Source organism: Colias eurytheme, chromosome 2, assembly GCF_061535395.1.
Source record: "Colias eurytheme isolate Ceu_HAF_F1 chromosome 2, ilColEury1 Martin Lab GWU primary, whole genome shotgun sequence".
Classification (NCBI taxonomy): Eukaryota; Metazoa; Arthropoda; class Insecta; order Lepidoptera; family Pieridae; genus Colias; species Colias eurytheme.
The window spans coordinates 12,993,598-13,012,236 of record NC_142981.1 but is presented as its reverse complement, the minus strand read 5'-3'; the positions used below and the strand labels follow the sequence as shown (position 1 = coordinate 13,012,236).

Sequence of the window (18,639 nt, the reverse complement as noted above, 5' to 3'; positions counted from 1 at the left end):
CAGTGGCAGCGCTCGAGATGAGACGGGAGATCAATCCGTCTCTCTCTCGTTATACCTGCGATTGCGCTCGTGAGGTTTTGGTGTGACACAAGTTTCTGAACATGTCACCCGACTAAAACGATTTTAAAAACGTTATCACGTTAAAAACTAAAAACCACAATTGTTACTATGCACTATGTACATTGTATATACACTACACAGCATACTACTACAGAGTGTGAGTTAAATCTGCCTGGTTACATACAAACATACAGGTGAGGCTAATAAAAGCGTTTTAAAAACGATTAGCAGCTTATGTGTCATAGATTAACATCTATTAAATTAATTATTACTCAAGTAAACAGATCAAAGATAGATCGTCGAGTGAAGTTGATTTAACTTGGCTCATTGAATTTATAAACACAGATCATTTCATGGTTTTGCTATGATTTAATTTATTAAGTTTGTTGAGAGTATTCATTATAATTGATACTAACGATCCTTACAATAAGAATATAGATAATTTTAACAGATTTAAGTAGGTTCGATTGCCGAGTTTAACGCATAGAATATAGTTATAATTCGTTTAAAAAAAATGTGATTTTTCTTTTTAGTGTATGGAAGAAAAGTGAGCTGACTAAAGTAATGAAATCACAGAATGAAACTTACTTATTTTACTTGTGTAGTAGTTATTGCGGTCACAGACATAGATCTAAATCTTAATGTATGTCTGTGATTGCGGTATTTATTCATTACGGTGTGGTTTGCATACATGAGTATTTCACAGCAAAATTTTAGAATTTTGTTTATTGTAAAAATAAAAAAAAATGAAAATATGCTTTCAAGTGTAATTTTTAATTTATTTAGGAATATAGGTATTTGAAACGTAAATAAAACACACATACAACGTTAAATATATTTATTTATAGTTAATATAAATAATAATTATATCATAGAATAAGGATATTATACTGCATCTTGCAAGAAATGGCAGGTTACCATTTTATACGTTTTATGTCTTCCAGCTTGAAGTCCAATCTGAAATTAAATTGCACAGATAAGAAAATAATTCAATAAAAAAAAAAAAGTATAATGTATCAGTGGTTCGCGAGAACGCGCGCGCGCACGTCTCTTTACGTGTGTGTGTATGTCTGTGTGTGTTGAACGCATTTGTGTTTGTTTATATGCGAATATATTGTGTTAGATGTGAGTTAGGGCTCTGCCTTTGTACTAAAATACTGAATATGCCGTTCGCAATATATAATTATTTATTATATAATTATTATATATTATATAATTATTTATTATATAATTATTATAATATTATAATTATGTATTTCCATTGTATAATGATTCCTTAACTCGGTCTGCATCGAGCAGACAAGGGTCTTAATATAGTTTCATTTTAATTATCAAATAATGTAGTCTTAAGTTTTGACGTGACAACGTCTTATAATTCGATAGAGCCGGCTGCACGCACGAAAAAACATGACTCATGCGGCGTTACCTCGCTTTGAGGCGTTCCATGTAAGGCTTGAAGTGCAAGCGAGAGCGCGGAACGAGCGACAAAGAGGCACAATTAGACGTTGTCACGTTCAACTGTCGTCAGTAAACCAACTTTACAGACAACCAATTTTTGAAGTGAAAACTTCTTTAGCGGCGTTGGGTATAAAATTTTAAACTCGCGTCAGGACACGTGGCCTGATCGAAAAAGCGTAAGACGGATGTTTTTTTTTTAGCCCTTATATTCCATGCGTAAGACGGATACCATTTCAAAATATCAAACATGCTGAACGTTAATAATCAAGTTTTCACTTCTGAAGGCATTCTCGGAGTGCAACCCGTTTTTTTTTTGTTTCTTGGGGCCTCCGGCTGTGGGGTTCGTAATTTGTGTGTGTACATGTACGCAATGGTGCTTGTATTAGCACATATTATGGGAGTACATACCGGCGCGCCAGCAGCTCATGGGCGTGCGCGGTCGGCGGGCGCGCGCTGTGCGGCAGCGCGGCGGCGTGCTGCGGCGCGTCCAGCGCGAGCAGCGCGGCGGCGTGCGTCAGCCGCGCGGCCCTCTCACGTGCTGCCCCCGCTTCAGCCCCGGCCCACGCGGCCAGACGCCGCGCGCGACGCTCTACACATATACCGCCTTCCTGTTAGCGAATGTACATATTTACTCCTTATTGCCGCATGGTTGAAGGAAATTCACGTAAAAAGCGAAATGTAATGTGCAAAAAATATAATCTATCCACATATTATATATGCAACAGAAAACGTAATTACGGTCATAAAAAGAATAATATCTCATAATGATACTATCCTACAGGCTACGCCATACAACACGTGACACACGCGTCACAACACAATACATATGCGTCACAACACCTATTGCAGGATATACGACACGCATCACGTGCCATACAACACTGCCAATCAACAACGCGTTACATAGCACGTACCCTACAGAAAAATAAAAAGAAAATAAATGCTCGATGCTTTTGTGGGTGTTCACGCGTGCAAATGAGTTTCCCTGAAGTATCTCGTTGTATTGGCATGATTTTTTTTAAATCAGGTGTAACAAAACATCGAGCCCTATGTTAGAAATGCGCTTTGATAAATTTTAAAGTTTAGCTTATAATACTTAATTTTCTGTTACAAGTGAACACTAGTACGGACCCTAATTTACACATCACAACACTTATCACGCGCTATACAACGCGTATCACATACAACACGTCACACAACGCGTACCCCACTCCACACAACACCCACCCACATCCCCCCACTCACCTGATCATAAGTATTCATCAAGATCTTCTTATGCGCCCGCGCAATCAAGTCGCCGAGCAAATCAGCGAGCAGCGCGTCGGCCTGCGCGCCGAGCCGTGCTCGCGCACCGCTCGCCAGCGTGTCTAGCGCACTTGCCACCGCACCTGCTTGCTCCTCCACCTCCTCTGTGGGGAACAAGATGTAAATGAGAAGGAGAAAGAAATATAATAAGTTTTATTTACAAACAACAAAATTATATTAATTAAAAAATACATTTAATTATGAAAATCAGGACAGACTCAAATATGCAGTCGGGAAAGGATTTATTTTTGATGTGGATGTTAAACCTACACTAAAAATGGAAGAATTCCTTTTGCGTATTATCAGTAGAATGAATAAAGAAAAGAATGGGAATTGAAGACTATTCGATTCTATTAGTGTTGAGTTAGATTGGGGATGCAAAATAATTGTAGAATGACTTATTAAATGAAATTGAAAATCAAAGACTGATTACAAGATGATATCTATCATTTTCTAAATTGATTTATAGCCAAGTCCATCTGAACACGTTACAGCAAGCCTCTATACCTATATCCAAGTCGGGCGCCACCACATAATCAGCCCAAGCAGCCAGCGCGGGCTGCAAGGCAGCACGTAAAGCAGCCAGCCCCATGTGCGACACGCTGCGGAAAGCTGCAGCTGCGTCAGCAAACCCGGCGGCACAGGATCGAACCTTGTCCCGCTCGCTGTCCGTGCGGCACAGCGCGTCCGCCCACTCGCACGCTTCGGTAGCGATGCGTTCTGACCATTCCGCGCCTTGTTCTGCCTCTGTCATGTGCGCCTGTTGAAATAAATGAGAATATTTCTTAAATAAATTTTGCTTTCATAAGATCTTCTCCTTACAATAACGAACACAACAAAAGAATTATCGAAATCGGTCCAGTCGTTCACGCATGATGCCGTGACCGAGGGAATAGAAATTCATTTTTAAATATGTGCACAAAAAAAAAGAGAATTTTAAGACAAAAATATTTTTACTTTTGCAACAAACGAGACAATTCTAAGTGTGTTTTATTTGGATTTTTTTACTTGAATAATTTTAAGAACTATAACAAAGAGAAAAGCAATGAAAGAAATAAACTATTTCAACTCGGATATCTCCAGCAAGCACATACAAGCATGTATAAGAACGTTTAACTTAATTACAAAAAAAAAAAACGAAACTTAATGCGATATTTTCACCTAAGAACATACACACGTAAACATAGACTCACATCTAACGAAATTATCTAACACAAGCGAAAGCTTAGTATGGGATCAGATTATGCCGTGTGTGAAAATTGTCCTGAAAAATATTTACTTATTTATCTACACAAACAGAAGTATTCACTCACAAAGTACAGATGAGCCTGCGCGTCCGCATCCCTACAGGGCGGTGCGGGCGGGTGCGCGGGCGCGCGGGGCGGCGGCAGCGGCAGCGCGTCCGGGGGGGGAGCACCCAGCCGGCGCCGCAGAGCTGCCGCCGCGCGGCACAGCGCAGCGCCCGCCTCGTTCACCACGCAGCACACGCCCTCCACGCTGCCCGTGGATACGCCCCGTCTGTGTGTGATGTAATTCAAATTCAAATAAAAAAAAAACTCAAACATTCATTTATTCAATTAGACTTCTTCTAGAATCACTTTTGAAACGTCATAGGTACTTACATATTTTTAACATTTACCACCGATTCGGAAAGCAGTATCTACAGAGAAGAATCGGCAAGAAACTCCATAGTTGCTCTTTTTGATCATGTCGTTTTACAATTTAATTTATTGCATACCAATACATTTTTACATATTAGCTACCTTATGCAAGTATTGCAATACAATCATAATATATTTAAATTATATCATATTATCACATATTAAAATTTTCCAATAATCAGATTACAAAAATAACAATAATAGTATCGGTCAATTAGGGAAAGCTGGCATGTTCACAGTACTCACACTTATGAAATTTCACTTACAGTATGTTCATTGTTCAAAAATAAATGCGACTCTAGTTTCATTTTAGACTTGAATTGTAAAATGGGTGCGTTGTAGATATGTATATGCAAATATAATTACTTATGAAAGCTCTCATAATTTACCTGTAAAATTATAATTTAAAAGTAAATCAATTGATGAAGTTAATTATTTATTCTAATAATAATCAATTGGATAAAAGTATTAATAATCATTCAATTATCAAATAATAATTAAATTCCTGACTTTGGTCGAGTAAAGATATCTAAGAAATATTATATTTGTAGTAAGTACGTAATACCTACCAATACGCGCTAACAAATATGTGTTACATGTTTATTGTATAATTTTCACACTATTGGTTTTAAACTCAAACTCAAACATTTATACAATTGAGTATTTGAATGAAATTTTTTTTTGTGATAAATGGAAAGATTATATATTAGTTTTATAACAAAACTGTTTTTATTTTTATTTTTTTTGCAATAATTCAAAAGTTATTTCAAAATAAAAATTAGTCTTTGAATCCAGTACCGAAGACACGCCGACAACTCCCGAAGCGTCACCCGAGCGCGTGTGACGTCATAATGTTAGTTTTCACTCATTGCAGTTGATAGAAAAATAAATATAGTTTGAATAACTAAACAGTATAATAAGATAAATTCATGAAATTATTGTATTGTTACCGGGTTTTTATAAGTATACAAATTTAAATTAAATCCGTCGGTTTATAGTGGGTTTAAATCGAATCGAAAGGAGAATTGGTTACTTACAAACATATGTTTTAAGCTGATCCTGGCGATCCTTATCAGGATAAAAGGATAAATTTATGATATTATTGTATTGTCATCGGACCTTGATAAGTGTTCAAAATTTGAACAAAATCCGTCGGTTTTAAGTGGGTCAAAATCGAGTCGAAACTTCGAAAGGAGTCGGTTACATACAAACATACAGATACAGGTGAAGCTAATAAAAGCGTGTTAATAATAATAATAAATACGGTGTTTTGATCTATTTAATTTTGTTGTCATTATTAAATTACATATTAATTACTAGCGGTCCGCCCCGGCTTCGCCCGTGGTACCTATATGTTTAAACTATCCTATCTCTCAAGTTGGATCGAACTGCACATGGTGTGGGAATTTTATTATAATCGGTTAAGTGGTTTAGGAGTCCATTGAGGACAAACATTGTGACACGAGATTTATATATATTAATTATATTATTATTATGTTAATTATATTATTTAAATTTATATTAAAAATGGCGAACCTCAAAAGTTATCGTTTTGTACCATTATGTACGAATACTACAAAGGCAACTCCTGACAAAAATCGGTGATCATAAATTGTACATATCAACATCAAGAATATTATTTTCGTAACTAACTAACTAATTCGGAACCAACAAACAAATCGTATCTTAGCAATAAATTTTCAATATTATTGTCTAGTCACGTGTAATAGCCGTAAACGATATGTACTGCAGTTAATAGCTATAGCATTATGACGTCACAATCTATGGTGACCAGTCATGGCGCGTTTGTAGTCACGTGATTCTAATTTAAATTTCATCAATTTTTAATTGCTTATAATTAACGGAAAAAAAATTTTTTGAAGTTATTTGCATTAAATATCAATATTATTAATAATAAAGTTTCAAAATACATAAAAAAAATCAATAATTTTTTTTTATTCAAATACTCAATTAGACTTCTTCTAGAAGCACTTTTGAATCGTCATAACAGTTTAACAGTTTTAACATTTACCACCAATTCAGAAAGCAGTATCTATAGAGAAGAAGAAGAATCTATTTTATTCATAATCGTAATCTTCTACTTCACTGTAACTTTCATCGCTCGAAGAACTCGATGTTTCGTTGTCGGAATTTCTTAATGTTATTATAAATGAGTCAGTGTAATTATCTACTTTTGGTTCTAATTGAATATATTTTTCCTCGTGTTCTCGCGTCTTTCTCCAAACGTCACTAAACATATCCAGACTAATAGCATTTGCTTCCTTTCTAAATAATTCTTACACAGTTTTCAAGTTAAAGTTCACATTTTGTGATGCTACTTTCCCTTTAATTATGCCCCATAGTAACTCTATTGGGTTGAGATCTTTGAGGATTGCATCAAGTAGGTAAAAATTGTGTATAGTTTGGCTTATTTTTTTTAATAATGTGATAACTCTGATTATTAATTAGTTATTTGATTTTTGAAAAAAAAAATGCCGATTTTAGTCAAAATTTATATTTTTCTAACAAGATCCTTGTCATCCAAATTTCCACCTTGGTGAGAAAAATTGACATTTCTAATGAAAATGAACAAAAAATTAAATGATTTTATTAAATACTGTAAAATAGTCTATAATTCTTCCATTTACTGTATCACAAAATTCTTCATAGATTTTTAGATATTCGTACTACACCAATTACATCACCCTGTATTTATAAACAATTGCAAAATATGACACATACATAGGCCGGGAGATACTGACACAAAATTTCGGGTCATTTGTAACAGAATGGCGGTTCTACAGAGGTCTTATTACGCAATGACTAAAAGAAAAATGATGGTCAGAACTCAGAACGCTGGTACCGGCGGACTAGTCGCGTGGGCGTTAGTCGAACTCGTCGGATAAATAGCGAAAGTCAAACGATTTACAAATCGTTTGACTTTTCCGCGGTATGGCGACCATTTGGAATCGTCCGAAAAGTATGGCATGACAATTTTAGTAAATGGCTGCACGACGATGGTTACCTGTGCAAAAGTGAGCTCGGTACAAATGGTTGAATTGTTTTTTTTTAAATCAACGCATTCACGTCGGTATGGCGGACTGTAAGTCACATCGTAACTGTATGGCATGACACTACCGCCTACATCTTTTTTAAGGGCTATCGGTAAATTCTAAAATTTTTGTGTTACAAATCGTTGGACTTTTGCTATTTATCCGACGAGTGTGACTAACGCCCACGCGACTAGTCCGCCGGTACCAGCGTTCTGACCATCATTTTTCTTTTTGTCATTGCGTACTAAGACCCCTCTAGACCGCCATCCTGTTACAAATGGCCCGAAATTTTGTGTCAGTATCTCCCGGCCTAACATGTGCAATGTGTAAATGTGTTGACGTTCCAGCTCTTCTTAATATACCTATATGTATGAAGTATTTACGTGACGTGATGTATTGTGTTGTGTGACGTATGGTATGTGTCGTGTGTTGTTATGATAATGTGTAAATGTTGATTTAAATAAATAAAAAGGACTATTCTCCAGTCACAACATAGTAAGAACAAAAGAAAGCGTGTGTGTCGATGACTGAATTATTTAAATTTAAGTATGGTTTAATAACAATAAAAAACGGTATTTTTATGTTTTTATGTGTTTTGTTTCATATGTATTAATGTGGTGTCAAAATATTAATTTACCATACATGAAAACGCAAAGAAAAGGTTGTCGTCTAAAACATAGTGATTTGATGATACGATAACGTGAGGTCTTAATTTAAGACTTGTAAAATAATTGAAAATAATCTTTCAATCACTATTACTATGCATGTAATTATTTTATTAAAATTATTTGTATACATTTTGTAGGTTTAAACGATATAAATTCATTTTTATCAAATTCGAAGGACCAAAAATTAGTACGCAAAGAATTTTTTTTAAATTATATCTCACTGATTATTACTTTACTCAAATCTAGTATTTGTTAGTTTCCAAATAAATCAATAAATAAACCAAATATTGCAATTTCGAGTACACTGACCTTATAACTTTCCTAGCGATAAAGAACACATCATCTACCAAACTAGACGTTGTCATACCGGGCTGTGGAGTTGACAATTTCAACGCTTTGTTGACGCTTTCTTCTAAATAGAACCTGAAAGAATGCATAAAATCAATGTCATTAAGTTTGACAAAAAAAAAGTTTCAAGCGAACGCGGCTTTAAGCTACTTATAAGATTAGCTCTAGAAATGCATAGCATTTACACTTAAATTTACCTTTCAAGTGACAAGTACTGTCCCAAGATGTCCTGCGCAGTTCTAGTCATGTCACTTTCTGAGATTATCTTCTCAATCTCCTCCGCGCATGCGCTCTTTGTCTTCTCATCCATGTTTGTGTTTAACTGTTTTAAAATAAAAATTTAAAATTATGTCGTAATTAAACATTGCTTAAATTGCTAAATCATGTTTATATGCTAGTTTTAATTCATACTTAATTTGACGTCAAGGAGTAAAATGTAAAAAGTTTGTTTTTTCAATATTGATTTATACTTTTATTCAGTGCAAAGTGAGTCTGAGAATTAAGTCCCTTTACAAACAATAACAAATTTTTATTATGAATTTTTTCCAGTGCAATACAGAGTGTTTTGTGTAAACGTCGTACAACTTACCTCCAATCTACGTCTCAGGAACACAAAATACAAATGCAGTCTCGAATGCGCAAGCGCAAGTTCGTGCAGCGCGGGCTCCGCGTCACGTGCGGTGGCCGCGTCACCGCGCCGGGCCACAAGTGAGCGGCACACTGTGCGCGCTCCGGAGCTTATCTGTGTGTAGTTATGGGCGTGAGTTGGATAGTATAAGCATTGTATTTTTTTACAAATATAGTATGTTTTGATCTTTTTGGCTGATAGAAGAAAACATTCCTTCGTACAAAATAATAATTCAAATTGAAAGCTTAAAAAAATATTAATATATCATCAACATAAGTGAACTTGTTGACAAGTGGTTTATACATATATGACAAAATTGTTTTTTTTTTTTCTAATTTAATTACAATTTTGGCTGTGGTTGAAATATTGTTTTAGTTTCTACATAAAAAAAAACAAATAATACTTTTTTTTGGAAACGTGGAATTTAATTTTTTTCAAAAGTAAAAATTGCCATATTGAACACGTAACAACATTTATTATGCAGTCTACAAACACCCACCGGCGGCTGCAGCGCGGCCAGTGCCCTTGGCAGCGTGTGCGGCGCGGGCGCAGCGAGCGCGCGCACCCGCTCCACCGCCCCCGCGCCCGCCTCCAGCACGCGGGTCAGCGCGTCCGCGTGCGCGGCCTCCGCCCCGCCCCCGCTCGACACCACGCACGCACGCCGGATTGTAGTCTCCAACTGATACATACAGTTATAGATTTAAAAAAATTGGTCGTCTGTAAAGTCGGTTTACTGACGATAGTTAAACGTGACAACGTGAAACGTCCGATTGTGCTTCTTGTCGCTCGTTCCGCGCTCTCGCTTGCACTTCAAGCCTTACGGAACGCCTCAGAGCGAGGTAACGCCGCATGAGTCATGTTTTTTCGTGCGTGCAGCCGGCTCTATCGAATTATAAGACGTTATCACGTCAAAAATCTCAAATGGGTTAAAATATTACCATTTTTTGGTAATTTAATAGTTCTTCTTAATCGGAGCCTAAATCATGTACATGAGAACAATAAATCATGGCTACATAACTTTTGAATGAAGAGAAACACATTAAAAAATAATAAAAATATTTTTAAAATCAATTTTCATGCCCTCTTAAATTGCTGATAATTTTAGATACGCACCTGTGAAGCTACATACTTGGACAACAAATCGACACCCTGCTCTGCACAACCAATCTGTGGGAACAGTTTGAACAATCTCTCTACAGCTGCATCATCCTCTTTTTTCGATGCTTCTTCAAACCTGAAATAATAAAAAGACTTATTAACATATTAAATTAAAATATATATAACATTATCTAATAAAATAAAAATGGTTATATAAAAAAGTGTTTTATTTTTTTTATTTTAAGCATTTCGTTAAGACTCTCAAACAAGAATCATTCATTGAAATTGTTGCGGCAATAAGGCTCGTTTTTGCATAAACTGTGTTTTTGTGTTGAAATGAAACGTCTTTCCTCTATTGAATCTGTTTTATTACTGATTGAAGCACACAATGTAATAAGTGACGTCTTAGTCGTGAACGTAATTAATAAAAAACCGAACATACCGCCCACCAAAGGACTACACTAGTCCTTTCAAATAACAATCGAATTATTCTACTTAAATTACAAATAAAGCGGCATGCTGTATGAATTAACAAATAACACCTTAAATCAATATACACCTTAAATATGAATGTTATGTACTTATTACATTGAACATTTGTTTACAATACTATAACTTTTACTTTAATTTTTAATAAATTTATCAAATACACAATCTTTGCAGGCTTTGTTATAATTTTACTTTACTCACAATATTATACTTTTTTATGACAGTTTTATATTAAATATTTGTGTACCTATACACATAACAACAATACAGATAGGTTTTACATTTTACATTACACTTTATAATACAATTAATCAAATACACATACATATACCATAGCAAAAGAACAATTACATGCGAAATGAATTGACTCGCTTGTTTTAAATGATTAATTGATATCTGTATTAATAGGAAGATAACATAATTTAGATACACTTCTTTTAATTATACTATCACCGCTCTTAACACTATAAACCCTAGTGAAACCGTCTGGCCCCGGGTGTTTGGCAGTGATACGCCCTAATGCCCATTTGCCAGGTGGCAAATTAGGTTGTTTAATCAAAATAACATCACCTACATTAAATTCATCATTCTTCTTCAACCATTTTGTTCGCTGTTGCAAACTGGTCAAATATTCAGTTTGCCAACGGCACCAAAAATCATTTAACATTTTTTGACAATATTGCCAACGAGATAAATGTGTTAATTTAAGCGATTCTAAATTTGGTTGCGGTACAGTGATAGGTGCTTCCCCGATTAAAAAATGTCCAGGAGTAAGTGGATTCAAATTATCATCAGTTGAGTTCAGAGGACACAAGGGTCGTGAATTAAGACAGGCTTCGATGTCACACAATACTGTAGACATCTCCTCGAACGTTAAATTGTTGTTAACAATGCGCTTCAGATGAAATTTAATAGACTTAACGCCAGCCTCCCACAGTCCTCCGAAATTCGGTGAGTATGCTGGAATGAAGTGCCATTGCGTACCATCGTTAACTAAAGTGTCAGCAACATCATTGGGCAGTTGTAGTTTCGCTTCTTCCCAGGCTTCCCTTAATTCCTTATCAGCACCAATGAAGTTACGACCTTGGTCACTCCATAAATTTGCACACCTTCCTCTTCGAGCACAAAATCTTTTAAATGCACCTATAAATGCTTGTGATGTTAAATCACCAACCAATTCCAAATGGATTGCCTTAGTAACCATGCATATAAAGATGGAGATATAGGCCTTTGTGGTCTTCGCGCCTCTTCCTCTGTTCATTAAGATCTGAATTGGACCGCAAAAGTCTACGCCAGAACTAAGAAATGCTCTTGCAGGTTTTATTCGAACACTAGGCAAATCCCCCATGATTTGAGTCCTTGCCTTAGCGTTTTCTTTAGCACATATAAGACAACCATGAATGTGTTTTTTTATTAAACCCTTTGCTCTAACAATCCAATATTTTCTTTTAAGGTAACACATCATTAATTGTACACCTCCATGCAGTGTCTTCATATGAGCTTCAGCAACAATAAGAGGAATAAGAGAATTCTGCTTTCCGATAATTATGGGATGTTTAACGTCTTCTCTTATGTCTGCATTTCCTAACCTTCCGCCCACCTTGATAATTCCATCTTCATCCAAATAGGGATTTAGCGTCTTAATCTTGCTGTTTTTCTTCACCTGTTGTCCTTTTTCTAATGAATCCATTTCTTCTTCGAATTCTTCCCTTTGTACTATTTTTATACAAGTATTCAATGCCTCATCTATGTCTTCAGTTGTTATTTTCATGTCTTCTTTATTCTTTTTAAACCTTAAAAATTTCTTACAATAAGCTATTGTTCTCAATAATTCTTTTAATGTATCAAATTCTTCAAATTTCAATGAAATTTTATCTTGTATAGTATTTGCTAGTGTGACTGTATTAATAGGTATCTTCTTTTCTTCTAAATTAGTTTGTATAAATTCTGGTCTCTCTAGTTGTAGTTCATCGTTTCTTAACCACGTGGGACCTTTCCACCAAAGGTCACAGTTTTTAAGATTTATAGCAAGCATTCCCCGCGAAGCTATGTCTGCTGGGTTATCGTGAGATTGTACATGATGCCATTGTTCCTTGTTTACTGTAGAAACTATCTCAACTACTCTATTTGCGACGAAAGCTTTCCATCTTGAAGGTTCACCAAATAGCCAAGCAATAACAATTGATGAATCTGTCCAAGCAAAAACCTTGGATGTTGGTATACGCAGTGATTGTGATACTTGCTTCAAAAGTTGAGAAAGTAATAAAGCTCCACAGAGTTCAAGTCTAGGTAATGATATCGTCTTAAGTGGTGCAACTCTTGTTCTTGCAGCAATTAGACTTGTACTATAAGTTCCATCATCATTTCTAACACGACAGTAAACAACTGCAGCATAAGCTAATGTCGAAGCGTCTGAAAACCCATGAATTTCAATTGTATCACAATTTGTATTTACTGTTCCAAGCCATCTATCTACAGTAATATCCTTTATATTTTGGAGATCATTGCGAATATTCTTCCACTCTTCTTTTATAAAAATATTAAGATCCTCATCCCAGTTTGCTTTTTCAAGCCATAACTTCTGCATTAAAATTTTAGCTAAAACAATGCAAGGTGCAATCCATCCCAATGGGTCAAATAATTTTTGTATATCAGAAAGAATATTGCGTTTAGTTATAATAACGTTATCATCTTTTGATTCTAAACTAAAATTATATTCGAATCGATCCGTTCCCAAATTCCATTGAACACCTAATGCCTTGACAATACCATCTAATTTTATATCTAAATGCGCTTTTGTAGATCTATCATTTGCTTCTAAAGATTGTAAAAATTCTGCACTATTAGACGACCACTTTTTAAGATCAAAACCTCCTCTTCGCAATAGTTCCGTCAAATCTTTTCTTAGTTGAATACATTGTTCTAAATTATCACCACCAGACATGCAATCGTCTACGTAAAAATCTTCATTTAATATTCTAGCAGCTTCAGGAAAATGATGACCTTCATCAGCAGCAAGTTGTTTAAGTGTTCTTACAGCTAGGTATGGAGCGGATGCTGTGCCGAAAGTGACGGTAAGTAATCTCATATCTTTTATATTTTCAGTTGGATCATTTCGCCAGACTATTCGTTGGTAGTCCACATCATTCCTATTCATCCATATCATTCTGTACATTTTCTGAATATCTGATACGAAACAGATTTTATGAGATCTCCACCTCATAATAATGTTTCTAAGATCTTCTTGCAATACTGGACCAGGTAAGAGTTCATCATTTAATGATATGTTGTTAGTACCTTTACAGGAAGCGTCGAACACAACTCGAGTCTTCGTGGTCTCCTTATCTTGGCGTACGACGGCGTGGTGGGGTAAGTAAACTGCTTTTTTATTTATTTCTTTTTCAGGTACTTCTTCAATGTGTTTTAATTCTTTATATTCTTCTATAACTTTCAGGTATTCTTTTTTCAGATCTGGATCTCTTTTAAATCTTCTCTCTAATTGCAACAATCTTCTTACAGCTACTTCTCTCGTGTTTCCTTCAGGTGAAAGCAGCTTTTCAGTTTTAAAAGGTAATGTAACTATATATTTTCCATTACTATCTCTCTCATGTGTCCTTTTATATATATTTTCACATTGTTGTTCTTCTTTAGTTAACTTTCTATTTGTATCAATATCTATCTCCCATATAGTTTTAAGTAAGTCATTAATATTTGAATCACTAGTTAAATTTGTAACCATTAAAGACTTATGTATAGTGTTAACATTCATATTAATTCCACCCATAATGATCCAGCCCAGGTTGGTATTTTGAGCACATATAGTACCTGAGGGACCCTTGATTAAACCTTCTTGTAGAATTTTTGTGTATTCATTTACACCTAATAAAAGATCCATACAACCCGACTCATAAAAGTTTGGATCTGCTAAATTTAAATTGTTAAAGTGTACAAGCTCATGTTTAATACTATTTCTCGAAGGTAAGTTTATTTTTAAATACTTTGACATCACGTAGGCGTGTACTGGTAACTCAAACTTAGGTTCCCACCGAGACAAAATATTTACTTTGACTTCATTCTTTACATGTACCTTCAAAGACTCCATGCCAGTAACTACCATATTAACCGGCTTGAGCTGTAACTTTAAGACTTGTGCAACTCGTTGAGTAACAAAACATGCCTGTGACCCTGAATCTATTAGTGCCTTAAGAGTAGTAGTGTGTCCATTTTCACCTTTAATGACTACTACCGCAGTTGCCAAGAGACTTACCTTATGTTCACCATCTCCTTGACTATGTAAAGACGCCATTGTAGTATGCACCTTCTTCTCATCTACATCGGTCCGCATTGATGTCGACGGTTGTGTAGTAACCTCGGATACCGACGAATCTGTTCCTATATTTGATCGGTGTAGAAGAGAATGATGACGCTTTTTACATATGTGACACGACAAAGGTATACGACATTTAAATGCCGAATGACCTGGGGCCAAACAGTTAAAACACAATTTCTTACTTTTTACATATTCAACACGTTCATTACAATTCAGTTTTGCAAAAGATTTACATTTACACAGATTATGATTCTCATCACACATTATACAACATTTCACAGAATAATTTACGGACGTACTCACATGAAAAACGCGTTCTTTAGTGGACCTTACAGGCGGTGTAATTAATTCTAATGTACGAAATTTAGACTCTAAATACTGTTTTAAATCTGACCACCTCGGTAACTCTTCACTTTTTGTGTACGCAAATTCCTCCCACGCTTTATGAGACTCTGGGTCTAACTTCTGTACTACAAGAAATATTATAATCGGATCCCAAGAGTCGATGGATACATTTAAATTTTCAAGACTATTTAAAACTTCATTAGTGGTATCTAATAATGATTTTAACTGTGAAGCAGTTTGCGACATACATTTTTTCTGAGAAAAAAGTCTTTTTAATAAAGAGTTAACAATTAAACGTTTATTTCCGTACCTTGATTTTAATGTTTCCCAAGCCTGTGTATAATTAGCATCAGTAATTCTAATATTACGTAATAAACTTTCTGCCTCGCCTGAAACACTGCACTTAAGGTAATGTAGTTTTTGTACCTCGGAAAGCGTGTTGTTGTTGTGCACTAAACTTAGGTATAAATCATTGAATGTCGGCCATTCCTCATAGCTCCCGGCGAACGTAGGTAACTCAATCCGCGGCAACCTCACTCGATCGTTGATGTGTACCACGGTGCTGTCATGGCTGGACTCCAGGGCTGATGCAGTGGATTCCATGTTCAATAATTTGTCCTTCAAATCAGCGAGTATGCATAAATAAAGGTCCTCGTGAATGTAAAATTATTCGTTGACGAAGTATGGTAAAAGCGCCTTTTGTTCCCGCGGCGTTATCTTAACTAAATCTAAGTGTGCGCTTTGAAAGGTTTGCCAATAATCCTCCAAATGTTTAATTCTCGATTGTATATATCCTTTAGATAGTCTTTGTTTAGGACACTTAGATATGTTAATTTGCGTTTTTTTGATGAGTTCCGCCGTACTTTCCAAAACACGTATGATTTGTTCCGTATTATTATTCGCCATCATAAATATTATCTTTCAATAACAACTTCGTAACAAATAACGCTGTATAATGAGCGTCTTATCGCGATCAATCGCACGGGTGCTTCTTTTGTTCTTCGATTGTAGCTCAGATAATCCGGTACGAATGCGACCATATGTTGCGGCAATAAGGCTCGTTTTTGCATAAACTGTGTTTTTGTGTTGAAATGAAACGTCTTTCCTCTATTGAATCTGTTTTATTACTGATTGAAGCACACAATGTAATAAGTGACGTCTTAGTCGTGAACGTAATTAATAAAAAACCGAACAGAAATTAACACCTTATTTCGTTTCAAAAGTCTGCCTGATACAACCATAGGCAGAGTTTTGATCAGGACGCTTTTTGAGTCTAGTTTTTGCATGATAATGACGATACTGGATATGTAACAAACAGACAACAGAAAGAATAAAACAAAGCAATACTTCTTAATAAGATGCTCTCGCAGTGTATTCGCAGCTGCCGTGATGTCGTGTCGCGGGTCCGTGTCGCCGCGCGCGCGCGCCGCCGCGACTGATGCCGGCTCCATACTGAGGAAACGGGATATGTGGCCTGCCGCTGTAAATGTAAAATAAATCAATTGTGAGGAAACGGGATATGTGGCCTGCCGCTGTAAATGTAAAATAAATCAATTGTTTTTAAGTATACAGGGTGTAATAATTGTTAAGTGTGCACAGTCAATTATTCCGTAACTAATGCAGATATCAAAAAACTATAAACTGATATCTGCGTTTGATGTAAAATTTTTGGATATATCCCGTTTTATTTTTAAAAAGTTAGTATTGTCATTTTACTCATTAGGAAAAGGGCTTTCAATACCAGTTTAAAGTTTTTTGATATCTGCAATAGTTACGGAATAATCGCCTGCGCACACTTAACAATTACACCTTGTATAAAGAAATGAAATGATACTAATAAAAAGAAATAAAATTTCACACAGATATGTGGTAGGGGTAATCATTCAATATACTGTTTTTGATACTTCATAGCAGAATCTAAATGAATGATAATCTTGATATATTTCACAATTAATGTAGGTATGTAATAAAAAAAATATACAAACCAGTTTCATAATCATGTGCTTTTATTGCCGCGTCTACACCAGCACTGCACACTTTTAGATCTATCAAATCATGAACTCTTTGTTGACATTCAGCTACTCGGGACTGTGGAACAGCAATGATTGCATTTTAATTTTTTTTTTATCTAAAGTGTACATTAAATTGCCCTTATATTGCATGTGTGTGATTTTTAGTATTTATATTTTTAAAGAACAGAACCTACGTCTTTCGCCTTGCCGATTTATTGAACAAAATGCTCTACTTAATTATCTACTTTAAATTCATGTCTATCTCCAATTGAGTTAGCTATAATTTATAAAATCTTCCACTTACTCTAGCAAGATCAAGTTGCCGGACTTTAGCGCTAACATCTCTTGCCAATGCTGCAGTTTTGTTCACCATATCGGCGGCTACTTGAGCATGGCTCTTTACTTCGCCGAGTTTCGTGTAAGCTTGGCTTGCTGACCGCAATCTTCCTTCCAGTACGCATGCTTTTGATAACGAATTTGATAGAGCCTCATTTACCTCTGACTAAAATTAGAATAAAAGGTTAAAACAAACTGTGTATCAGACTTTAAAACCCGAAAGTTACGAACCGTTTAGTTTTGATTACCTCTTCTTTTTCGATATCATTGAGAGCTTTTTGAAGCCCCTCTTCTGTGGAAACGTCATACTTCTCCAACAACAACGCTATAGACATATTCCCTGATATTAATATGGGTTTATTTTGTATTTTTCATAAAACTAAATGGAATTGCTTTCGTGTATATTTCTAATTTGTTTATAACTGCTATCTATAATAGTATCTGTCATTAACTGACAGATAACAGATGTTATTTGTCAATTACTTTTTTTAAGGAAATACCACAGAGTACATAATATATTGGTTATATTTTGAATGTTTTCGAAAGATTAAAATAAATTATGACGAGAACAGGATTTTTTATGGTTTTGCCAAAATCAAAACATGGTCATAAGCTAAAAATTAATATTCGTTATCCAAATCATTTAATTATTGCGACACAATGAAACTTTCGCAATCCTCCTTTCAGTTTTTATAAATATCGTAATAATCTGTGTTGCAATATGGACACTTGACGTTGACCTTCTAGGTACGTTCCGAAAGATGAAATTGAAATTCGATTTAAGTTTAAAAATATAATTTATTGAAATAAAATAAATTTGCTTTTTCTACCATACTTCAATTTATTAG

General features: G+C 35.3%; 1 protein-coding gene across 1 annotated transcript; it reads right to left on the bottom strand.

The window, feature by feature from the left end:
* Nucleotides 1–928: 928 nt before the first annotated feature.
* Cog4 (conserved oligomeric Golgi complex subunit 4) lies at nt 929–18,228 on the bottom strand. The gene is made up of 14 exons (XM_090108621.1): nt 18,040–18,228; nt 17,760–17,957; nt 17,429–17,531; nt 16,791–16,923; nt 10,295–10,415; nt 9,681–9,860; nt 9,143–9,295; nt 8,751–8,875; nt 8,515–8,628; nt 4,137–4,341; nt 3,331–3,583; nt 2,764–2,927; nt 1,927–2,126; nt 929–1,017 (listed from the first exon to the last, which is right to left on the bottom strand). The coding sequence occupies exons 1-14, from the start codon at nt 18,124–18,126 to the stop codon at nt 975–977; spliced, it is 2,079 nt and encodes a 692-aa protein (XP_089964747.1). The 5' UTR covers nt 18,127–18,228; the 3' UTR covers nt 929–974.
* Between the last annotated feature and the right edge of the window lie 411 nt (nt 18,229–18,639).